The sequence below is a fragment of the Macaca mulatta genome, chromosome 2, assembly GCF_049350105.2.
Source record: "Macaca mulatta isolate MMU2019108-1 chromosome 2, T2T-MMU8v2.0, whole genome shotgun sequence".
Lineage (NCBI taxonomy): Eukaryota > Metazoa > Chordata > Mammalia > Primates > Cercopithecidae > Macaca > Macaca mulatta.
The window spans coordinates 108,726,434-108,752,802 of record NC_133407.1 but is presented as its reverse complement, the minus strand read 5'-3'; the positions used below and the strand labels follow the sequence as shown (position 1 = coordinate 108,752,802).

Below are 26,369 nucleotides of genomic sequence, written 5' to 3'. Positions count from 1 at the left end.
CTATACCCTGGGTTTCCCACAGCCCAGTGACCAAGTGCAAAACTCACTTTTGTTCTATAAGATGATTCACCACTGTCAAGGGGGAAACAAAGTGAAGACCTACAACAGGATTACAAACTACTGAAGCTTGTCTCTTCCCCCACAGAGAGCAGCTTCTATTTTTTGGTCAAGTTGTTATGGCCTATTTACGTGAAAGACAATGGGTCAGGTGCTTCCTTTGCAAGCCTTGTACATGTCTCGTGCACTGTTCGGATCAAATACCTCTAGATACATGGTGCACTTTCATGCCCTTGATTTCTCTATGGCCAAGACTGTCCATTCATTGGGAAGAACTCCAAACTCTCCTTTTAGGTTTTAAAATTTCAATTCCTTTCTTTCTATCACCATAACTTATTTTAATCCATCCACAGTTGAAAAAGTAACTGAACTGAACTGAACTTACAGCTCACATGTGCTAACTAGGCAATTTCCCTAAAAAAATAAAAATAAAAATAAATTATTGGCATCTCTATTTATATGCTTGAGCCCACCTGAACCCTCTCAACTTTCTAGAAGTTAACTTCTTGGACATGAGTGCATTCTGCAGCTTCAGAACATTTTTTCCACATATTTTATTTTTAAAAACATCTACTGAAAATATACTTTGAAATATATATCATGTCAATTTGGAAAGATAGGAATATGACATCACAGAGGGTGGCAGAAGACTAATGATAATTTTGAAATAATAAATGTAATACTACTCAGAGATGGAATCAAGAAAAAGTGCCAGTAGCTATAACTTGGAAATCCATAAAATAAACTTCCAAAGTCTGAAAAAGCATCATTTCCACCTGGTTCATATAACAAATACTCTATGTATTTAAAGTTGAGTGGGAAGCCAAGGAAATGGGTGAATCTACCTAGCAATTTGGAAGGGTAGGACATTACCACAATCTCTGGACTGCAGAGACAAAGTAAGAAAGCCCAAAGGCTGATCTCAGCTGCAGAAGCTCAAACAGGCTGGACTGCCCAGATGGAACTAGATTAGTGAAGACCAAACCAGGGCAGAGAGAGAGAGAGAGATAAAGAGAGAGAGAAATTTTCTGGCCTCTCCCTTTCTCCTGTCCTCCAACGTTACCAGGATTTCCTATTGTTGAAAACCAGGAGGGGGCCAGCTTGGGAACCTGACCTGCAGGAGTCAGCCCTTCTGCCATACAAAAAGCAAGGGATGGATCTAACAGCAAACTGGTCAAGGACCAGCACAAGAACACTAACAGGACTGTATCACCTGCCTCACTCTGAGATCAGAGAGAAGTGGGGGCCAGCTATTACTATGGAAGACCAGGAGTTACTGATGACAAAAGCACAGGGGTCAGAGCCCTGGCCAGGGGGCGAGGCCCGGCAATCACATGGCCATGGCACACCCTGGCGGGGCCTTCTGCCCTCCCCTGCCCTGCTCCAGGGTGAGCCTTGTGTCTCAGAGTTGGCAGGCAGGATGGACAGCATGCAAACTAGAAGAAGTAGAAGAAAGGGAGGCAGGAGAAAACACAGTTCCATATCACATACAGAGAAGGCTCTAAAGGCATATAACCTGGAAAATGCCAGAGGTTATTGCCTGGTGTGAGGGCCTGATGCAGAAATGGGTGCCCAAAGGGGACTACAGCCTTATCTATGTTGTATTTCTTTTTCTTATAGGGGGAATATGGACATTTATGTACAATTTTAAAATATATTTTTTAAAAGAAGGAATTATTTTTAAAGAGGCAAGATACAGTTGTCATCCGACACAAGAAGTAAGACTGAGTAGAGTTTGGAGATGGAAGAGAAGGAAGCCCAGGCAGCTGGTCATCTGCCTTCCCAGTAGAGAGGGAAGCAGTGTAACTGTTACTATGAAAGGGCCAACCAGTTCCCTAGAGATTACCAGATTTCTCTCCCTTTCATCAAAACAAAATTTTATATTTGAAACCAATTCAGCTTCTAATTGAGAGCAACTATGGTTACTGCTTCTCCAAAAACTGCTATTTTTAGGGTGTCGTGGTGTCTTTGGAGTATGTTCAACACTTCTTATTTCCAAGAAATGAGAAACACAATATTTAATTTTGTTTAGCAAGTGTAATAACTCACCATTATTACAGATTGGGGATAAAAATCAAGTGAATACTTCAGATTATAAAAACCAAATGACAGTACCTAGGCCCAAAGCAGGAGACCTCCTCTGGGAACGTGGAGGGATGTGTCAGGCAGATAAATCAGCCAGTTTCCAATCAAGGCACTGGACCAGCAGTTCGTTCTCTCCTTCGAAGGACATCTGAGACAACAGGCCCTGGAAATTCACTATCTACTTTCAGATGCTACAGAGATTTGCAAATTTGAAAACTAAATGCCATGCTATGCACTCTCCGGGCACTTCATAAACACTTGTTGACTGACTGGCAAACTGAAAACTGATGGAATGTACATTACCGTTTACTAGCTAAGAACTTCCCTTGCTTCCTGATATTTGTGGATAATTACATTATGATTATGCAGCTGCCAGACACATAGCCTCAATTTTCTTCCTCCTCCGCAGTGAATAGCAAAAAGGCCCAAGCAGAAAACTCCTCTACTTGGGCAATGCCTGGTGGCTTTTTGCCTGAGACAAATTAGTCCAAGCCCAACTCTGTGAGGGGGACTTGGCACCTTGATGCTTTTATCACCCGGCTTCTGGACCAGAAGGTGCTAGGGAGACCAGCCGAGGTGGGAGGTGGGGAATTTTATTTTCCAGCCATCTGTGCATACAACATATGAAAACACAACAAAATCACCATATGGAGCTAAGTTTTAAATATGTCATCAGGCATTCTATGAGTTTAAGAAGAAACCGATTGGCAGTACAGCCTTTTCTGATTACTGAAAGAGAATAATTTATCTCTGGCTTCAAATGGCCCCTGCTCAAACATCCAAACCTCAGGACTCTCTTTTTATTGCTACTATTAATTGGGTTACACTTGAAAATTGCATATTGTTTTTAGAGGGTTTTCTCAGTGATCATCTCATACACAAACCTCACAACAAATCCATGATGTGGGTAGGGCAGACATCATCACTGCTTTGACGAACCCCCTGCTTCCTAATTGATTCATCACCCCCAAACCACCTGCCCCTCCACATACACAGTCCACATCTAATCTGTGTGTGTCTGCTCAGCTGCTTGTGACCTTTAGCATTCTTCTCATTTCAATGGATATATTTTTGAACCTAGAGAACCATGTCCATTTGGCTCTGTGGAGCATCCAATCCCATTCATCTAAGTGCCAAATCTGGGAGAGCACTTACATCAGAACTACCTGAAATGCTTATTTAAATACCAATTCCTGAGCCTCACCCTGGACTATATCGCAACCTGCCTTTTTAGCATACTCCTCAGGGGATCATTACGCACCCTAAGGTTTAAGAATCACGGACACACAGAGAAATGTTTACAGAGCATAAATGGTTGGATGCTAAACTTGATGGCAACAACTTCATGCTCTGGGCAATGTTTCTCAAATTCCACAGGCTCCAATTGAGAGGTCTGCTAGTCTCCCTGATGGTTTCTAAATGTATACTTTTACATCAATAATTTTTAAAAAGATTACCCAAGATAAGAATATTCTGGGTCATCTAGATCACCTTAGGTGGGGGTCACTGGAGCTGTTCACAAACATTTTGGTCCTCCTCACCATCCTGGCACATGGTGGGAATATTCTTTACCCTCTTTGAGGTTGGATGTGGCCATGTCAGTGGAAGTGAGTTGAGTCCAAGTGGAAGATTTAAGAGCCAGTGGGGATTCACTATACCTCCTTCTCCCAGCCACAGAGATGGGGAGGCACTCACTGAGGTAAGAACAGCCATCATCCAGGTCCTGACTACCTTGAACTGAGCCCTCCTGCTAGGCATATAGCAAAAGCAAGAAATGAAATGTTGTTTTAAGCCACTGAGATTTGGGGATTTTTTATTACAGCAGCATGGTCTAATTTTTCCTGATAGGTAAATCTGATCACCAAGAACTAGCACATGAATTGGGTGTCTGGGGTTGCCTTTGTATTTATAATCATCTAAATGTCAAGTAATCACCTAGAATGACAGTTTAACTTTTAATTCAATATTTACCAATCTTGAGCCCAAGGATTTTGTCACTGGGATATGTGAGTTCTAAAGTTTGAGAAATATTATTCTGCGCTATAGATGCACAATGAACACTTAGTCCAGACTTAAATAAAGGAGTTGTATGCTTTTAAAAACATCCATTGAATCAATCAACTCACAAACAGTTGAGGCTTATCAGATTATAAACTCCTTGGGAACAAAGGACCTTATAGGTTGTAGACCTAAAAACATATTAGTTACATTTGACCATTAAAAATTTGACATGATGATTGGGTGTGGTGGCTCATGCCTGTAATCCTAGTGCTTTGGGAGGTCAAGATGGGAAGATTGCTTGAGGCCAGGAGTTCAAGACCAGCCTGGTCCACATAGCGAGACCCCATCTTGTATAAAGAAAAAAAAGAAGAAGAAAAAAAAAAACTTGACCTGCTAACACAAAAGAAGTTAGAAAGACCTTCCCTGCTGCTGAGAAGCTTATATTATTGGGCAGATAAAACAACATGTGGAAGACATATAGACTTCCCTAGTTTGTGGTTCTGACTATATGTGCTAAATTATTTCATAACAAATGTGAACTGGAGAATTGAGGGATGGGTTTATGGTAGAAGAAAGAATTTAAATGGACTTTGAAAAATAGCAAGGACTGGCTGGGCACAGTGGCTCACACCTGTAATCTTAGCACTTTGAGAGGCCGAGGCAGGCGGATCACCTGAGGTCAGGAGTTCTAGACCAGCCTGGCCAACATGGTGAAACCCTGTCTCTACTAAAAATACAAAAATTAGCCAAGTGTGGTGGCGTGTACCTGTAATCCCAGCTACTCGAGAGGCTGAGGCAGAAGAATCACTTGAACCTGGGAGGCAGAGATAATACTGTTCTTAGTGTGCCTTAGAACTATTTCATATATCTCCATTCAAGAATAAAGCTGGTGCTCAATGATTATTTACTGACTGAATTAATCAATACATGTGGCAGACCCAGTTTGGCAGTCCCAGATTAGATATTCCTTCCCTGCTTAGAGTGAGGATCGTTAAAGTTAACTTGAGTCCAAGTCTATTCAACCTCAGGGACCAAGCCTGACATTAGGCAGGAAAGATTTTAAAATGACAAGGAAGCTCAACAGACTTTCTTTCACATTACTGACAATGAAACAAAGATTTCTGTTTCTCTTTTGCCACATCACTTAAAAATGGCCAGACAAGTTTTCACCAGATTTGGTGGTTGTATCTGAGATGCTGTGACTTAAATATGAATTATGAAAATTAATAAGAAATTAATTTCAGGAGAACCTAGAGAACACCCTGAAAAGAGGGCTTGTCATCTTAAACACAGCAACTGAAACTGTGAAACAAAAAGACAACCTTAGGTATCTGCTGATCACACAGACTAAGAAACCATCAACCAAATAACAAATAGTGGTTTCAACCATAAGAAGCAAATCAAGCCACAGGATGGATATTATGAATTGCAGGATTCATTTATTAAATGGTGACAAATCACCTTCCTAAGCAGCTCTGAGGAGTCAGATCAGTATAAATAATAATTACAGCTATCACTTGTGGGATTATTATGTGCCAGATACAAGCACTAGCTCATCTAATCCTCATAACCCTGTGAGGAATAAAGTATTGTTATCCCTATGTTAAAGATTAAGAAAGTGGGATACAGAGACATTAAATGATGCTGCAGAGTCACTTGGCTAGAAACTGGTAGGTTCAAATCCAGGTTGTTCAATTTCTGGGTCTAGCCTGACCTTAGGCTTCAGATATGGTAGGAGGACTCCTTGTCTTTTGGGTCTGAGCTGCCTGCAAGGGTACCAGTTCCCCTGGGCCTGGGGCTCTGCCTTGAGCCTCCTCTGTAACATCTCATCCCATCCAAGGAAATTAGAATCCCACCTACAACGCCCTCAACCACCTGTTTTGCTAACAGGCTTCCCTGCACCCTATCATAAATGTACAGTTTTGCTGTAAAAGCTTAACTGTCCCAAGGCGGGCGGATCACCTGAGGTCAGGAGTTTGAGACCAGCCTGACCAACGTGATGAAACCCCATCTCTACTAAAATACAAAAATTAGCTGAGTGTGGTGACGGGTGCCTGTAATTTCAGCTACTTGGGAGGCTGAGGCAGGAGAATTGCTTGAACCCAGGAGACAGAGGTTGCAGTGAGACGAGATCACACCATTGCACTCCAGCCTGGGCAACAAGAGCGAAGCTCCACCTCAAAAAAAAAAAAAAACTTAACTGTCGGCAATTTGCCTGCACTCACTAATTGTTCGAAATAAGTTGGCATAAGCTAAAAAAAAAATTCAGACAAATCTAGTTAAAGAATCACAACTAGATTCTTTATCCCAGTGAGATAAAGAATTGTACTTTAGCCAGGCATGGTGGCTCACATCTGTAATCCCAGCACTTTGGGAAGCTGAGGCGGGTGGGTCACGAGGTCAGGAGACCGAGACCATCCTGGCTAACATGGTGAAAACCCGTCTCTACTAAAAATACAAAAAATTAGCCGGGCATGATGGTGGGCACCTGTAGTCCCAGCTACTCGGGAGGCTGAGGCAGGAGAATGACATGAACCTGGGAGGCAGAGCTTGCAGTGAGCTGAGATCGCACCACTGCACTCCAGCCTGGGCGACAGAGCGAGACTCCGTCTCAAAAAAAATACACAAAATAAAAAAAACAACTGTACTTTAGGCAAAGAGTCAATTCATTCTGTCCCACCTCTTTCTTTTTCTTTCTTTTTTTTTTTTTGGAGACGGAGTTTCACTCTTTTTGCCCAGGCTGGAGTGCAATGGTGCAATCTTGGCTTACCGCAACCTCTGCCTCCCAGGTTCAAGCGATTCTCCTGCCTCAGCCTCCTGAGTAGCTCAGATTACAAGCACGGGCTACCACACTAGGCTAATTTTGTATTTTTAGTAGAGATGAGGTTTCCCCATGTTGGTCAGGCTGGTCTCAAACTCCTGACCTTAGGTGATCTGCCCATCTTGGCATCCCAAATTACTGGGATTACAGGCATGAGCCACCACGCCCAGCCTGTCCCACCTCTTTCTAATAAACAGAGCAGAAATAATGAAAAGCAGTATCTGGGAAAAATAACATCTGATAAAAACCAGAGAGACAAACACCCTCAGCCATCTTAAAGTGGAACATAAATCTCTGAATTTGGTAGTATAAAGTTATTGAACTCTTCAACTGACAAAGACATTACAACGTGACCCTCTTTTAGGAATACTTCTTGCAGCCAATGTCAGCTCAGCATAAAATTTCAAACCAGTTATGACAATGGATGCACTTACCTTGCTAAAAGAAAATATAAAGAACTGAGAGGCAGCAGATATCATTTGTATAGGCCCTGACAAGTTCACAGTAGCAATGGCCACTGGGGTTCCAGTAAATGTTTAATTAACAATTGGCTCCCTGGAGGAAAAGGCCATGATTTGTAGGTTTGCTGATTGCCATGGTGTAAATACTCCCTCAATGGCAGATTTCAAGCTACCAAGGTGACTAATAAACACAACATTGGGCAGAGATATACATAGTTGACTCTCAGGAGCTGGTGTGAGCAGGTTCCTGCCCACTGCTGGCAATTGCTAACACTTATTGGTTACATACTGTGTGCTGGCTATCTAAGTGTTTCATAGTCACCCTCTTTGAATCCTTGTAACAGGCCAATGGGGCAGGTACTATTTTATTCCTATTTTATAGATGAGAGGAAACAAGGTGTTGAAGAGGTTAATTAATTAACTACTCAAAGGCCACACAGCTTGTAAGTGTTAAGAGCTGGCATTTGAATCCTAGCAGTCTGGTTCAATGGGCCATGCTCTCAGCCCTTCTTCAATACTGCCAATTTCATAGGTGGTTAAAGAAGACATTAGGATTATCCAACACCCATCTTAAAGATGATGTGTTACTAAAGATTGCTAGTAAAGATTAGGCTCTGGGCTAGGTGCAGTAGCTCACATCTATAATCGTAGCACCTTAGGAGGCTGAAGTGGGTGGACTGCTTGAGCCCAGAAGTTCAATACATACCTGGACAACGTGGTGAAACCCCATCTCTACAAAAAATATAAAAAATTAGCTGAGCATGGTGGTATGTACCTATAGTCCCAGCTACTTTGGAGACAGAGTCAGAAGTTGAGCCTGGGATGTCGAGGCTGCAGTGAACTGTGATTGCAACCACAGCACTCCAGCTGGGGTGACAAAATGAGACCCTGTCTCAAAAAAATTTTTTAAAAAAGCAGGCAATGGGGTAAAGAGGAATGGCCCACATCAGCCAAGGAAGGGTGTTTGTCCTCCTCTCTCACAATAAATTTCACCTCATCTTTCAAGGCCCATATCAGTTTTTTTTGTTTTTTTTTTTTTAATAGGGTCTCACTCTGTTGCCCAGGCTGGAGTATAGTGGCACAATTACAACTCACTGCAGCCTTGACCTCCCAGGTTCAAGTGATTCTCCCACCTCAGCCTCCTGAGTAGCTGGGACTACAGGTGTGTGCCACCACGCTGGGCTAATTTTTTGTATTTTTTGCGGAGATGGGGTTTTGCTACATTGCCCAGGTTGGTCTCGAACTCCTGGGCTCAAGTAATCCTCCTGCCTGGGCCTCCCAAAGCACTGGAATTACAGGCATAAGCCAGGTGCCTGGCCCAGATATTCCTTCTTTAGTAGCACTTTCCCCAACTCCCCAGAGTTGTTACTCCCCAAATACCTTTTCTTAAAAAAATTATTTTTTTCCATTAGAAAAAAAATCCATGGTCTGCTGGGCACAGTGGCTCATGCCTGTAATCACAGCACTTTGGGAGGCCGAGGTGGGCGGATCACAAGGTCAGGAGATCGAGACCATCCTGGCTAACATGGTGAAACCCCGTTTCTACTAAAACTACAAAAAATTAGCCGGGCGTGGTGGCGGGCACCTGTAGTCCCAGCTACTCGGGAGGCTGAGGCAGGAGAATGGCCTGAACCCGGAAGGCAGAGGTTGCAGTGAGCTGAGACTGTACCACTGCACTCCAGCCTGGGTGACAGAGAGAGACTCCATTTCAAAAAAAAAAAAAAAAAAACCCGAAAAGAAATACATGCTCAAAGAATATGGAAAAAAAACAAATAGAATGGAAAGAAATATCTTGCAGTCTCACCTGCCACTCATAGCACTGATATGTATTTGTACTATTGACCTCAGTTCCTTATACAATGATTCTCTACTCATGGGTGAGCATCTCCTGGGAAGATTATCAGTGTTACCCACATTTGTATCTACCTTTCACCCCATTCCCACCTGATCTCCACCCCAGCACAACACTCAACTCATAGCTGCCCCCCAATTAACCTAGATGCTTTATTATAGTATCTTCTAATTCATAAAAGGAAACACTGAGCTTTTCATGTCCATCTTCAAAGCTGTCCTAAACTTAACTAAAGTTGGTTTTCTTCATTTGTCTTGAACACATATTACTATATGCTGACCCTGCGTGGGGCAGACAAGGGCTGCTCCAGCAGGTACCTGTTCTTACCTGCATCCCTCTCATCTTCTGGAACCGTGCTATGGTGTCGCTGATGGTGTAGACACGCACATGGCCCATGTGCAGCTTACCAGAAGGATAAGGGAACATGGAAAGCACGTAATATTTTGGCTTTGATTTCTAGGAAAGAACGACAATGAGTATTTATTAAGCATTTTCTGGGAACTCCACATGTATATATAATATTTTGGCATTTTACGCAAAGTAATAATTTAACATTTTAAAAGTTTCCTTTTAAAAAGACTGTTCCCAGAATGTAAATCAATTAAAATGTCAAAAAGCAAAATTCAAAGCTCTGGTTCAAGTTAACAAATGTCCAAAATAATGCCAAACAACCTCTAAGTGTTAATTACCCATACATCTTATTTTTTTTCTCTTTTAAGAACTTATTTTTTTAAAAGGAATGAATTAACAGTATTTGCAGTGACCTGGGTGAGATTGGAGACTACTATTCTAAGTGAAGTAACTCAGGAATGGAAAACCAAACATCTTATGTTCTCACTGATATGTGTGAGCTAAGCTATGAGGACGCAAAGGCATAAGAATGATACAATGGACTTTGTGGACTTGGGGGGAATGGTGGAAGGGGGCGAGGGATAAAAGATTACAAATAGGGTACAGCCTATACTGCTCGGGTGATGGGTGCACCAAAATCTCACAAATCACCACTAAAGAACTTACTCATGTAACCAAATACCACCTGTACCCCAATAACCTATGGGGAAAAAAAAAAAGAAAGAAAAGCGGTCCCAATGCAGACCCCAAGAGAGGGTTCTTCGATCTCATGCAAGAAAGAATTCAGCGCAAGTCTGTAGAGGAATGTGAAAGCAAGATTATTAGGAAAGTAAAGGAATAAAAGAATGGCTACTCCATTAAAAACAAAACAAAACAACACTTCTCTTTTAAGACAGCTTCCATCTAGGGCCTTAAAGAACTGTTTTTCCGAAGGAAGCTCTAACACATACATATATCCATATAATTCAAAGAAGCAACAGTTGAATCACATAGATGTAACATCTCTAAAAATGGAGTCTCTTCCTAAATTCTCTATAGCTGCATTCTGACGTAGGTTTAGCAGTAACAACAGGATCCTAAGGTACCAATTTGGGTCCTGAGTTTCCCCATTGTATTGACAGCCTGTCTTTCAACAAAAATGTTGAAATGGGAAGGTAATGAGGAGATCTTTTTAACAAAGGAGAAGGTTGTTGTTCTCCAGGGATGATAAATAAGCAGCCTCAGACCAGGGTTATGTAACTCTCCAGCTTCCAAAGCAGCAGCTTCGTCATGAGAAACATAGAAAACTGTACATGTATCTGAACGGAAGGAACACAGGCCAGTGAGTCCTTATTAGATCACTGACTTCTGGCGTCTTAATTCTTCCCCTGGTAAAATGATGAATGTTGTCATTAGTGTGCACATGAATGGGTAAGGTGAACAAAGATGGTAGTCCTTGAATGGACTCCTACTGGGGGGACCTACTGTTCAAGGGTAAGAACTGTGCTTTAGTCACCTCCTTCTCCACACCTGCCCCCAGAACCAGCAGGAGTTTCATAAAATGTTGGATAAATGTTTGTTGGCCTTCGTGCTCCAAAAGCCTAATAACTGGCCCCTATGGAGCACCTTTTATCCAGCAAACTTCACAAATCCTACCCAAGTAATAGGAGGGTTCCCCACACCCAAGTTTAAATCATCTCATGACGGGGTCAGGGGTGGAGGGGCTGGGGAGAAAGGAAGAGCAACAGGTAACTGGGTGACTGATTCTGTTTTGTCACTGAGGGTCAGAACTTCTGCTTTTGTTTTATTTATTCCTGCCTTCTGTTTTTTTCTTCCTGGCCTTATTCCCTTCCTAGAACTTTACTCAAGTTCTTTAACAATTTGCTTCCCCCAAAGTAATGCAAACAAACACAAAACAGAATATTCATAACCCTTCTTTTGTGTACATATGTGGGAGGGGGTTTTTAAATATTGTTTGCTGAGTGTTCGCATGACTAATAATGCACATAAACCAAATATAATCAGTAGAGCAGAAGAAACCAGAAATCAGATTCTTGCCAAGGAGTTCTTAAACTTCCTTCAGCAAAGAAGTTAAACAAACCTTTAACGGAACCATTAGCAAGTGGCAAAAAAAAAAACCCACAAAAACTAGAATAGAACTTTTCTTTGTGCTGCCCATCCTCTAGAAATTACCAAGGAGTGTTAAGCTGCCTGAAGGAAGAGATGGGAAAAAAAGAACAATTAAGAAATCTAGATCATATACAAATTAGAAAATCATCTGGAACCGCTGAAATGACAACTACAATGGATTTATACAAACAGGATGGAAAGCAACACATTGGTCACACACTTTAATTAGAAACTGCAGATTTATAACTCTTAGGAAAATCACAGAAATGTGAGAGAGGACCTGAGATTCAGGGGTTGGTGGGAACTCAGGAACTTAATAACTGTCTTTAAGAAAGTGAGTGGCAAATAACCCTCTCAGCTTATGAGCAAGTCCCTCCAAGGAGGTACAAGACCCCATTCTTTTACTTAGTGCAGAATCAGAAGAAAACTATCCACTCAATTCATGCCTTACTCCTTACAATGAATTAGGCCTATGGCTTATTCTTCAGAAATTTTTAGGAATATGGGAAAATAGCTGTTAAGAGTTCTTCGGGAGCTTAGAAAAACAGTAAAATCCTTGATCTAAGCTGTTTCTAGTTTTTCATTTGAAATTTTTTACATAAAATTATTTTTATTATACTAATGTTTGTTATATATTTAACAATCCTGCCCCAAATATTTTCCACCTGTAATTTCTTCACTAACATCTCTTTTTTTATATTTGTTCAATAAAGATTAAATTAATAGCAAAATCAAATGAATAATTATATACTAGCTAAGCCAAAATCCAAATCTGAGTTCATAAAAGATACATAGAAAAGTATTGTTTTCTAAAGTCTTTAATATGCATGAAGATTTTTGTTTATTGCAGAAAGGTATTCAGCTTATTGCCTGTCTCTGCCTTTTGCTTTTCTGCATGAATTAAGTCATTTTCCTCTGTGACAATGAAATGAGTTCTATCATCTGGGGGTGGAAAAGAGAGAAGGAATGATGGGAGTTTCTGTTATAATTGAGCAAGAATCTGATTGAAAGGGAAATTTTCATAATTATATAAAAGTGTAAGAATTTAAGCCTTTAAAAGAGATTAAGATTTTAAGTGATGGGGAAAGGATGGCTTTTATAAGTGGGTCCTATTATTTTTGTCAAGTTCTGACTTTAGAAGAAAAATGACTTCTGCCTCTTTATAGATCACGCTCTGAAGCTGTGGCTGAGCCTAGAGAAGGAAAGAGTAAAAGGAGCACCTCAATAGAAGTCCGGAGCCCTAGCTCTGGTCCTAGCTTTGTCACTAGCCGTGATGTCTTGGGCAAATTCCTTTGCCTTTTGGGATTAGTTTGCTATCTATAAATCAAAGGTGAGACAAAAGAAGGTTTCTGGGTAAAAAAGCATGAGCTCAGGAATCAAACACACATTTGATTTTGAATCCTGGCTCTGCCATGTCTTGGCAAACTGCCTAAACCTCTTTCTGAGCCTCAGTTTTCTTACTCCAAAAATGAGGATAATAATATCTACCCGCTGGGTTGTTTCAGGATTAAATGAGATAAACAACTGAAAGACAGTGCCTGGCACATGGTTAAATGCTCATTAAATGGAAATTATTTTTTAAATAATAATTATGTTGATGACAAGACATTCCATTTTGAAAAACTTATTTGAGTGGATTTCAAGTGAATCTAATACCAGAGTGAGATCGATTATAAATGCTTCAAAATCCACGAGCATTCCGTCACAGTCTCAGTTCCTGATAGACACACCGCGTTCTGATCTTCATGTATCTTTTATTTATGTACCACTTCCGTTTGTAAAATGCGTTCAGTCACACATTTTCTCATTTGATTTTCAAAACAATTCTGTGAGATAAACAATGTAAGGAGCCCCAGAATCCAAAACGTTAAATGATGTGGCCTGGATCACGCAGGTTTCCTGGGGCAGAGCCAGCATTGCAGCCCAGGCTCTGGCTCACTCACTGAGTGCTCGCTCTGCTTTGCCATTCCTTGATTCAAACCCTGATAGGGGCCTGCCAGGGGATCACACACAATGCCCCTTATGCTATCTCCCCAATTATTAAAACAATTTCTTTTGATTCATTTAACATTTTTAAAAACTGTATGCTTAAGGATGAGATGTCACAAAATCAATAAGCTACAACGTCGAAACGTTTGGAAGTCAATAAATGATCATCTAAACCAAAAGGGGGAAAAAAAGCTAATTTTACTGTCCTCACTCAGAATTAAACGGCTCCTTAAGAGTTTGTTTTCAGAATCTATTAAGTTACATTAGTCTGATGATGTTGACACAAGGGCTTTTCACTTCTTAATGAGGTAAAAGTCAAACTTTCATTGTAAAATTATGCATTACATTCAAACTTTCCCTTTTTTTTCATTTCATTTTACTTGTTATACACTACATCTTTCTCAATAGCAATTTTTCTTTCTAACCATCTTTCAGTTTAACACAAATAGCTCCCCTTCCCTCACTCATTTTTCATAACCACCAATCTTATAGAAAGAATGAATGTGATGACACAATCAGGAGATGGGGAAAAGGCAAATTTAGAGAGGTGTGGTCTTGTGCAGCTATATTTATTCAGCTGCTTGCCTTGGGCCTAATCTCTTTATTAAACATAGAAGTTTAAGTTATTTGATTATAACTACTACAAAGAGATGATCAGAATTTAAGAGTAAAACTCCAATCAGATTCAAACATTTCATGTAACAAATCACATCTCCCACCTGTCATTTTGACCAATATCAAGAGGTAAGGGTTAACACGTTCCAGACTGATTCCCAGCAGGCTAGCCCCCCAGAAAAGGAACAGAGAGCACTCCACGGAAACTGGCTGCAGCCAAGTATTATATTTCCACCATTAATTCAGGTAGAGTGCCGAGCTGGTGCACCTGGTGCAGAAGCCAAGGGTCCACTAACACGTGTAGCTGCTACCTCAAGGTTAGACCCTACCCCAGATCACAACAGTGGAAGGGCTGATATCCCCCAAACTATGATGCTGAGGCCGCAGAACAGAGTTGGAGGCTAAGGTCATGCCAGGGAAGGGGCAGTTACTTCTCAGAACCTGCAGCCAGCGAGGAGCCTGGGTGCCTCTCCTGGAGTCTCAGATATGACCTTGCCAGAAATCTGTGTGCTGCCCCACCATGCAATGGACCACAAAGGACCCATCATCTGGTAGAGCTCCTATTTTGATTAGCTTCCCCTAGTAAATGTTGCTCTAGAACATCTGGTTTGCTGCTGTCTGCCATATACCTTGTGCACAATATTACTATGTGTGTATCCACCACACTGGAAACTCTTGTAAGCACTATCCTTGTATCACCTCATTTATGCTTCCCAATCCATTTACCCCTCCCAATAGTGCAGGTGGGCACTATTATGACCACTCTCCATTTCAGATAAGAGAATTGAAGCACAGAGAAATTCAACAATTTGGTTCAAGGTCACATATTTAGTATCTTATTTGAACCAGGTAGTCTAACCCCAGGGTCCAAACCTTCAGCCCCTCTTCTCTACCCTCTTAGAATCTCTCAGAATACTCACATCAGCCTCTGAAATTTTGGAGGCCTGTTCTTTTATTCGCTGATGCCACCATTTCTCAACATCCTTTCTTGTCTGCAATGTATACTCTTTTGTCCACTTTCCCGTGGCACTGTAGATACTTCTGGTACATCTGGGAATTACTCTTCTTTCCCACTTGATGACATCTGGCCCACCATTTAGCTGTATTTTCAGAAGAGAGGCATAAAAACCCAATCTCTGCCAAGCAGAAGCCATTCTTCAGAAGGTGAGAAGGCCCTGAAAAAGAGGGCAGAAAGCACACGATAAGCTGCCTCAAACCCTCCCCAGAGCCTATCTTTCCATTTGTCACAGTCCAGTGTTATGGCCCTGTGCGTTCCCCTTACTCTTTTAATGATTTCTTTCCCTGAAAAGAATACTTTAGCAATTCAATTAAGCTAAACACAAACTTTTTAATAGAAAATATAAAGGATCAGTGACCCCTAACATCAAAAATGCAAAAATCCTGTAGGAAAAAATGGAGACCATCAGCTGGCCAGCTCCTGCACAACCTTACCAGTTGCATGGAAGGCATGGAGTGCCCTCCCTCCCCTTCCCGTGGGCCAGCCCAGGGACGCTCCAGCAGGCTTCACTTCCTATGTCTTCGAGCCTCAGAAGAGCTCAAGCACATGTTGGGTTGGCCTTAGGCTCAAATAGCAGAAGGGGTCTAAATAGAGGCCTCCCAGGAGGGCCAGAAACTCTGAACTACTATTTGCAATTTTTATACATATTATGAGTTAAATATACCCTGTAGGCTGAACCTGAAAACAACCACTATTTAGAAGACTGATAATTCATTTAGTTTCTCCTTCATTTACCAAATATTTATTTATTTATTGACTTACTTTTTAGAGACAGGGTCCTGCTCTTTCACTCAGGCTGGAGTGCAGTGACACAATCATACCTCAGTGTAACCTCTGACTCCTGGGCTCAAGTGATCTACCTGCCTTAGCCTACCAAAGTGCTGGGATTAAAGGCATAAGCCACCATCAAATATTTATTGAGTACCACTAGGCCCACACATTGTTCTAAGCACTGGGGATACAGCAGTAAACAAAAACAGAGTCCCTTCTTTCTTTTTTTTTTTTTCTTTTTTGAGACAGAGTCTCGCTCTATTGTCCAGGCTGGAGTGCAATGGCATGATCTTGGCTCACTGCAACCTCCGCCTCCTGGGTTCAAGTAATTTTCCTGCCTCAGCCTCCTGAGTAGCTGAGATTATAGGCACGCACAACCATGCCCAGCTAATTTTTGTATTTTTAGGGAGATGGGGTTTCACCATGTTAGCCAGGTTGGTCTCAAACTCCTGACCTCATGATCTGCCCACCTTGGCCTCCCAAAGTGCTGGGATTACAGACATGAGCCACCCGCACCTGACCCAGAGTCCCTTCTTTCATGGCACTTACATATTAGTAGGGAAGCAGATAAGAAACAAACAGTAAGGGAGGCAGATAAGAAACAAAAATATATAATGTGTAGTCATGGTGAGTGCTATTTTTTGGAATTCAACTCATAGTTTGGGGCCTACCAGGATATCCAGTTGTGACTGAAAATTCAATTTTAATGTTTCATTGGCTTCTTCCACAAGTAAATTCTAGAAATGACCTCATTGAAGAAGTTGCATGTTTTATTGCTATTTAAAGGGTTGAGATTTCATCAAATATTTCACAAATATTTAAGATATAAATGTTAGACTAAATAGCCTAAACTTTCTCCTTCTTGCATAATAGCATTCAAGAAGTGCTACAGTGAAAAAACAGATGAAAACAGATCTTTTCAAAACAAGACAGAAATAAAGAAACCTGGCACTCTAAGCTGATGTTCTTTGATTCTCTCAAAATTATTTCAACTTCTATTAGGATTTGGCCTGTTTCACAAAGGTACTGGAACACAAATGTTGCCAGGAAGGTCAATATGGGCTTATAACAGTGAGTGCCATGCTCGCATAAGATAGCAACATAATGTGGGCATCTTACAAGTTGGTCTGCCAAAGTCACTGACATTCTCACTGCATTAAACACCTCTTGTTTCTTTAGGGGTAGAATAAAGTATAGACTTTAAAACAAAATCTCCCTTAGGCCGGGGGCAGTGGTTCACATCTGTAATCCCAGCATTCCGGGAGGCTGAGGCAAGTGGATCACCTGAGGTCAGGAGTTTGAGACAAACCTGGCCAACATGGCAAAATCCCTTCTCTACTAAAAATACAAAAATTAGCTGGGCATGGTGATGTGCACCTGTAATCCTAGCTACTTGGGTGGCTGAGGCAGAGGAATAACTTGAACCTGGGAGGCAAAGGTTGCAGTGAGCCGAGATCGCACCACCGCACTCTAGAGCCTGGGTGACAATGTGAGACTCCATCTCAAAAAAAAAGAAAAAAGAAAAAAAGAAAAGAAAACTGTCTATTAGTTGGGCTTGGCTATTTTAAAGTACACAGATCTGATTACAGATATTTGATCTATATGAAATTGGTTAAATGTTAGCAATTCCATATGACCGACCTAATATACATACATTTTTACACTTAAGGCAACTGCATATATTTTTAGGGCTTAGGTTTCTATAATTAGAACTCCCTAATTATATAGAAGTCACAGATTTTATGGTTCTCTTGCCAAGTCAATACTTTCATACCTTTGCAAGCCAAAGAACGCCGTTCAGCAGAAGACACATAGATGGGTGCTTGCCATTTCTCTCCTAGACAGCATCCCCTAAGAACACATAAGGAGTGTTCTGGGCTATCCTCTCAAACAGAAACCAAGGGGCACAACAAAATTATAAAATATAGTGACTTAAACTGCTCTGTCTACACAACAAGAATAAGCTTTCTAAAAATGTTTACATAATACCTGGCTCACTAATGACCTCTGCTTTGCTTAAATAAACCAGTGAACTAGAGAATCCTGAAACAGATCTGGGTATTTAAACGCATTTAAAGTTCATTTTTTTAAAAAAGCAGGAGCAGATTAGATAGTAATAGATTATTCGACAAAGAGGAGAAAAACTTAAAATTAGAGCTCCACCTCAAATCATAAACTGGAGTAAATCCCAGACAGATTAAATGTTTTTTATCTGTAGGTCTCGATCTGAAAAGCAGAAATAAGAAAAAATAAAATAAATAAGAATTTTTTTTAAGTACCATAAAACAAAATAAAAATACAGATGAGTTTGTTTGTTTGTTTTTAGTCAAAGTCTCGCACTGTCGCAATGAGATCGTGCAATGGTGTGATCTTGGCTCACGGCAACCTCCGCCTCCCGGGTTTAAGCGATTCTCCTGCCTCAGCCTCTCGAGTAGCTGGGATCACAGGTACACGCCACCATGCCCGGCTAAGTTTTTGTATTTTTAGTAGAGACGGCGTTTCACTATGTTGGCCAGGCTGGTCTCAAACTCCTGACCTCGTGATCACTCTACCTCAGCCTCCCAAAGTGCTGGGATTACAGGCGTGAGCCACCGCACCTGGACCACAGATGAGTATTTAATAAATCTTAAGAGGATGCAGGATGTTCTGTCCTGAGTATAAAAACAACAAAATGTATAAAACAATGTATAAAAACAATGAAACAATGAAAAAATTCACAAAGGAAAATATTAATAAATCTGATGCTAAAAATGTAAAATATCTGTATATCAAAACCATTAAGAACAGAATTGGAAAGCAAACAATTAGCTATGAGAAAATGTTCACCAAAACTGCAAAAACAAAAGGTTATTCTACTCCTTAGTTCATGTGTGAGAAAAGAAACACTAAAAATCAAATTTTAAAAATGGGCAAAGGAAAATAACAAAGATGACATATAAATGGTTAATAAAGAGGACATACAAATGGTTAATCTGAAAAAGATAAATTTTACAACTAATCAAATAAATGCAAATTAAAACAATGAAAGTTCAGTTACCAGATTGGCAAATGAAAAAGAAATATGCATTTTTTAAATAACTGCTGGTAGGAACATAAATTGATTCCACCTTTTTGGGGGAGTAATCTGATAACCTGTGTTAAGACTTTTTAAGAATAGTTCACATCTTTTGTGGTTAGGAGTCCCCAAGATCCCACTCAAATTCTAATCCCATAAGAGGACTCACAAGAATCAACATATAGTCACTATTCACGGCTGTGATTCATCACTGAACTTCCTAGGGTTCAGCCCTATTCCTTTCCCTTACTTCCCAGGCCTTGTTCTTGGCCACTCCAAGTACCCCTCCACCAAAGCCCTGATGGACTGCCTCTTATTGGCAGTGAGGAGCAGCCATTTTATTAAACGGCTGTGAGGATATGACGATGTGAAAGGTGTGGCTCATGTCTTATTATGATCAACTTGGCCCTTTTCTTCCTTAGCTCTGGCTCCTACAGTTCCGTCCCTAGATGCTTAGAATCTTGTCTCTTCTTCCACATCCTTCCAAAGAATCAATTCCCACTACTCCACCCCTCTTTAGAATCAACCCTGACCTCAATCTCAGTTGGAGCTTAAGGTTAAGGTTTTTGAGAATAGGAAGCGCCTGAGAATTGGACCAAAAATGAGATCATATATGGACAGAGAAGCCTAGAAGAGTAGGAGGCAGAAAAAGAAACAGAACACAGGGGAGAAGCACACAAGGGCATCTGTGCACAACACTCAAAAGAAAGTGCAAGAATGCACCTGGGAAAATTCATCTTAAAGAAACCAAGTTTTGTGAAAACAAGTAAGTATCTTGGATTTTGCAGCTACTAATTACCTGTGACCTCAGGCAGATTTCTTGTCTGGAACCTCATCTTTCTGAGGACCTCGGAGCCCTAACATGTGAAAACGACCTGTGGGCCCCAGAGAGGCAAGGGATGACCTTCAACTGGGTCTAAACCCCTAGTCCGGGGAGCAAAGATCCAAGGATGAACTGAGATAGGGGAGCAGTGGAGAGGGGAGCTTGAGTACAAAACTACGTGTATATGTGCATTTTTCTGGGAAAGAGTCCAGAGCTATCAATGGGGTCGGTGGCTCAAAGATCCTAAAGACCTGCATCTCAGATATTCTCAGTGTGGAAACTGCAACGTTCCAGGACCACCTAACTCAGCCCGCACCTTCCCTTCCTGCCCTCAGCAAGTCAGACTCTCCCGAGCCGGAGGAAGAAGAGACCGGGTCTCGTCTCTCATCTCGCTGCGCCCGATCCAGGGGTTTACCTGCTCACAGGCTCTGGCCTGCGGCTCCTCTACTCCTCCTTTTCCACCTTCAGGCGAGCACTGCCCTGCCACGCATCATGGGCGCCGCCATGTTGTCAAAACAACAACTTTATAGATAGCGTCCGCGGTCGACACAGACAAAAGGGGGCGGGACCGGGGAAGGAGAGAGAGCAACCCAGTCCTCGACTCCCAGCAGCCCGCCGGGTCGGGCGGGGCGTCTGCGCGTCGGCCCTGGGCTCCGCCCCGCCGGCCTCTGGCACGCCCTTCAGCCGCTCTGGCGTCGGCAAAGCTCTAGACGTGTGGGGCTCAAATTATGATAATTATAGCAGACGGATGAAAGCCGTTGATTTAGTAGCCTCAGAGTAAATTAGGCGGCAGCTGGTGAAAAGAGCCCTAGGATGTAGCCCAGACCTCAGGGTTCGAATCCCAGCGTAGCAACTACTGCCTCCTGGGCTTGGGCAGGTCTTGACCTCTTGATTCCTAATTGACCGCTTGATTAGTGAGGCACCTACTTCCACTATATTGCGTAATCCTCTAGCCCTGGGGCGGGGGGTGGAATTACCTGGTCAATAATAGGTTTGGGGTAAGGTACTTTTCTCACTTGGCAAGTGTGCTGGGAGTCAGGAAAGCATGATGCCTTCCCTTTCCTAGAGGAGTTTGTATATCCCATGCCCGCACTGTAGCACACCCGGCAAGTGTTTCATGCTTGTAATAAATCAACAAATCAGTGAATTGCAAAGAACCAGTGGTGTTAGAGCATAATTTTCAAAAAGGTAAAACCGGTTTAAAGGAGAACTTGAAGAACTCATATATGTGGGGAGTCAAGAATACTGAAATGAATTTGCTAATTGTGCAAAATTGGTTAATATCCTATAGGACGGGAAAAAGTAATGTTTGGGAGCCATTTCTTTCTTACAGGCTTGAAATCGTATCTCTACCAAACAAAATTCATCACATGATTACAGTAGTCCCTCCTATTCTCATGAGACATGTTTCAAGACCTTCAGGGGACGCCTGAAACTGGGGCAGTACTGAACTCTATGTATACTGTTTTTCTTCCCTATGCGTACATACCTATGATAAGGTTTAAATTGTAAATTAGACAACAGTAAAATATTAACAAAAATATCCAATAATAGAACAATTGTAACAATATGCAGTAATAAAAGTTATATGACTGTGGTCTCTCTCAGAATAGCTTATTGTACTGTCCTCACCCTTCTTATTGTGATCTGTCAGTCTGATAACCGAGATGGCTACTAAGTTGGGTAGCTATATAGCGTGTATATGCTGGACAAAGGAATCATTCACAATGGTTCACATCCCAGGCAGGATGTAGCAAGATTTCATCACACTACTCAGAATGGTATGCAACTTAAAACTTATGAATTATTTATTGCTGAAAATTTTCATTTAATAATTTCGGCCTTTGGTTGACCTCAGGTAACTGAAACCTCAGAAAGTGAAACTGAACATAAGGGGGACTACTGTATCCATATTCTACATTTTTATTTATTTATTTGGGACAGGGTCTCACTCTGTTGCCCAGGCTGGAGTGCAGTGGCATGATCTCAGGTCACTGCAACCTCCACCTCCCGGGTTCAAGCAATTCTCCTGCCTCAGCCTCCTAAATAGCTGGGACTACAAGCGCACACCACCATGCCTGGCTAATTTTTGCATTTTTAGTAGAGAAGGAGTTTCGCCATGTTGGCCAGGCTGCTCTTGAACTCCTGACTTCAAGTGATCCACCATGGCCTCCCAAAGTGCTGGGATTACAGGCATGAGCCACTGTGCCCGGTCTCATATTCCATAATTTAGCTTCTATTCTTACAGAGATGAACAATAGCTAGTTAACAGAAAGGCAAGCAAAGGTTTGCGCTCCTATAGCATCAGATAATCCCCCAATACTCCACTCAAGGGACATACAATAATCTCTTTTGCCCATTTCCATGTCTCTAACAAGGTTTCCTAATAGTTTAACATCCAAATACCTTGTTATTGCCTCACCTGGGAATTTGCTGGAAATGAGAAACTCAGTCTCTGCCCCAGACCTTCTGAATCAGACTCTGAATTTTAACAAGACCCCTAACTGATCCTAGACATATTCAGTTTGAAGACTCACTGTCCTAGAATGTGAGAGCTAGAAAAGATCTAGCTCCTTTCTAGTCCAATCTCCTCATTTTACAGATAAATCAACTGAGGCCCAAAAGAGCTGTCTTGCTCAGGTCATAAGATTTGTTATTCAAAACTGGATCTCCATCCTGGCAGAATAGTGCGCTTCTCAAGTTGCAGAACGGAAGATCATAAAGAGGTTAGAACTTCTAGTCCAATCCTCTTACTTCAAAGACAAGGACACTGAGGTCCAGAGGTTGGACATAGCTCGCCTAAGGTCACATATATAGTTGATGACAGAGCCAGGGTTCCAACCCAGGTCCCACTCTGAACACCAGACGCTTAATTTAAACTGATACCATGGAAACATTGGCTGGCATATTATCCTGCCACACTTGATGCAGTTTAGCCTTCAGGTATGTCACGTGCATCCATATATAACTAGAGTGCCCCTTTCTCTAACTTACCCAAAATACAGCTTCTAACCTTATTTTGGTTGAAAAATCTGTCTTTCCTATTTTGAATTACAGTTAACATTGACATTTCTAGAAGATTATTTCAACTAGAATTTTTCTAAAAGTCACTTACTTTACTGGAAAGTTACTATTTTTAGTTCAAAGAAGACAGTAGCATGAAAATAAATCCTTTTCACTCTTAAAGAGCTTGCTTGAATACATTATTAAATGAAACAGACAAGTTGCTGGGCTGTGTAGAATGTTACCTCTTTTTTTTAATTTTTATTTTTTTTGAGACGGAGTCTCGCTCTGTCCCCCAGGCTGGAGTGCAGTGGTGTGATCTTGGCTCACTGCAAGCTCTGCCTCCTGGGTTCACGCCATTCTCCTGCCTCAGCCTCCTGAGTAGCTGGGACTACAGGCGCCCGCCACCATGCCCGACTAATTTTTTGTATTTTTAGTAGAGACGGGGTTTCACCGTGGTCTCGATCTCCTGACCTTGTGATCCGCCTGCCTCGGCCTCCCAATGTGCTGGGATTACAGGCGTGAGCCACCATGCCCGGCTTCGTTTTTTTGTTTTTTAAAAAGGGAAAGGAAGTAAAAGAAAGGCATTTGTTAGTATATGCATAGGAAGAAATATAAAAAACTATATCCCAAACTATTTCCTGTGATGATCTCTAGGGACAGTAGGATTTTATGGACCTTTCTATTAACAATGTTTCTGTATTCTTTTTACTTTTTCTATTAGCTGTATGGGGTTGAATAATGCCCCCCAAAGATATCCAGGTTCTACTCCCTGGAACCTGCGAATGTCACCTTATATAGCAAAAGAGATTTGGCACATGTGATTACATTAAGGATCTTGAGATAGGGAGATTATCCTGGATTAGCCAGGTGGCCCTAAATGCAATCACAAGGGTCCTTATAAGAGGGAGACAGAGAGAAATTTGAGAGAGAAGAGGCAAAATGACCACTAAAACAAGATACTACAATGCTGTTTTAGAAGATGAAGGAAAGGACCATGAGCCAAAGAATGTAAAGAGTGCAGCTCATGCAGTTGAAGATAAAAAAGGCAGGAATACAAATTTTTCTCATGTGATCCAGCAACTCTAGTTCTGGGTAGATATTCAAAAGGTTTGAAAGTAGGGCCTCAAAGAGATATTTGTACACCCATGTTTATAGCAACATTGTTCACTACAGCAAAAAGGTATAAGTAACAAAAGTGTCCATCCACAGCTAAATGTATAAAAGAAAATGGTATATACATTCAATGGAATGTTATTCAGCCTTTAAGGAAGGAAATTCTGACACACACTATACATAGATGAATCACATGCTCAGTGAAATAAGGTGATCATTGAAGGACAAATATTGTATGATTCCTCTTATATAAGGTATTTAGAGCAGTCAAATTCTAAGATGGAAAGCAGAATGGCGGTTGCCAGAGGATAGGGTAATGGGGAGGGAATGGGAAGTTATTATTTAAGGGGTACAGAGTTCCAGTTTGGGAAGATAAAAAGAGTTCTGGGATGGAAGGTGGGGATGTTGGCACAACAACGTGAATGTACTTAATGCCACTGAACTGTACATTTAAAAATTGTTAAAATGATAAATGTCATTATATATATATTTTACCGTAATTTAAAAAAACAAAAGAAAATAGGCTGGGTGTGGTGGCTCATTCCTGTAATCCCAGCACTTTGGGAGGCCAAGGCGGGTGGATCACTTGAGGTCAGGAGTTTGACACCAGCCTGGCCAACATGGTGAAACCCTATCTCTACTAAAATACAAAAGTATCCAGGCATAGTGGTGCACACCTGTAATCTCAGCTACTTGGGAGGCTGAGGCAGGAGAATTGCTTGAACCAGAGAGGCAGAGGTTGCAGTGAGCTGGGATCGCATCATTGCACTCCAGCGTGGGCAACAAGAGCAAAACTCCATTTCAAAACTAAAAAGAAAATAGATTATCTCCTAGAGCCCCCACATGGAGTGAGTCCCTGCCAACACCTTGATTTCTGCCCAGTGAAACTGATTTGGGATTCTCTTACATCCAGACTTGTAAGAGGATAAATGCATTTTTTTCTTTTTTTTTTTTAAGCCACCAAGTTAGTGGTGATTTGTTATAGCAGCCATAAGAAACTAATACAGATTCTGTATTAGTTGGGGATTAGTTTTCTAGGATGAGTTTGTATTGGTTTTGGAATTTTGTATCCCAAAAAGAGTGTAAAAGTTTCTTCGTTAAATAAAGGAACTGATACCCATCGCTGTTTGCTTAATTTTATGCCTTTCAGAGTGTTGTTTGTTATTAACACTCTAACTTATGGATCTTCAGAAATATTTTTACTTGCCACTGTCCCATTAAAGGAGCTTGGCTCTCCAGAGTCACACCCATAACACTATTTGTCCCCCACGGCCAGGACTCAACTTGAAGGGCAAGTCAGAGTCAAACAATACTAGAGACCATAAACAGTCCCCAAAGAGGAGAGCCTTCTTCACATTTGATAAAAGTTGTAATAGCTGTGATAGTGGGCATCCTTGTCTTATTCCATGAGTTCCTCACTTAAATGGGGTTGCCTCTAATGTTCTACCTTTAAATATGACGCTTGCTTTAAGTTCTTCTTAAATACTCTTTGTAGTATCCCACCTCTAAGATAGCCTCCAGTGAGCTTCACCTGCTGGTATTCTTGCCCTTGTGTAGTTTCTTCCCACATTGTACCACAGTTAGTATGACCAATAAAATACAGCAGTATGTCACTTTCTAGATTAGGTTATAAGAGATATTGCATCTTCTATCTAGGTCATTCTCACCGTGTGTGTCTTGCATCACTTACCCTGGGGGTAAGCCACATCATTAGCCTATAGAAAGGGCTATATGCTGAGGAAATGAAGCCATCTGCCAACAGCCAGGTCCGTGTATAATGGACCCTCCAATCCCGTGTAGTCTTCAAAGACAGCAGCCCCAGATAACAGCTTGACTGAGACCCTTGGAGACCCTGAGGCAGAACCACTCAGCTAAGCCATTCCCAGAAGCTATGTGAGATTATGTTTGTAGTTTTAAGCTGTTATGTTTAGAGGATAATTTGTTTCTCAGAAACAGATAAAAAAAAATAGTCGTTATCACACTGAGGGAGTTTCCTTCTATTACCTAGTCTAGGATCCAGCCTATGGACATTTTGCACTAAATTATTATGTCTCCTTTGTCTCCTGCAAGCTGGGACAGCCTCTCTCTCTTTTTTGCCTTTCATGACTTGACACTTCTGAAGAGATGTACTAATCAAGTATTTTGTAGAATGTTCCTCTTGCTTTATTCAGGTTTTGTATTTTTTCAACAATACTGTGGAAGTGAAGGCAGTGCCCTTCTTGGGTGCCTTTAAAAGGAATAG

The 26,369-nt window shown here is 41.4% G+C and overlaps 1 protein-coding gene across 2 annotated transcripts in view; it reads right to left on the bottom strand.

Moving 5' to 3' along the window:
• Positions 1-20,528, bottom strand: part of LARS2 (leucyl-tRNA synthetase 2, mitochondrial) — a 162,085-nt gene extending 141,557 nt beyond the window's left edge. The window contains exons 1-4 of one of the 2 annotated variants that reach the window (XM_028844035.2): positions 20,424-20,528; positions 17,905-17,981; positions 15,262-15,516; positions 9,605-9,733 (exon numbers count right to left, since the gene is read on the bottom strand). In XM_028844035.2, the coding sequence (XP_028699868.2) occupies positions 9,605-9,733; positions 15,262-15,495 (363 nt within the window). In that variant the 5' untranslated portion in view covers positions 15,496-15,516; positions 17,905-17,981; positions 20,424-20,528. The remainder of the gene's footprint in view (positions 1-9,604; positions 9,734-15,261; positions 15,517-17,904; positions 17,982-20,423) is intronic. The other variant, XM_015131155.3, reaches the window with a different exon arrangement.
• Between the last annotated feature and the right edge of the window lie 5,841 nt (positions 20,529-26,369).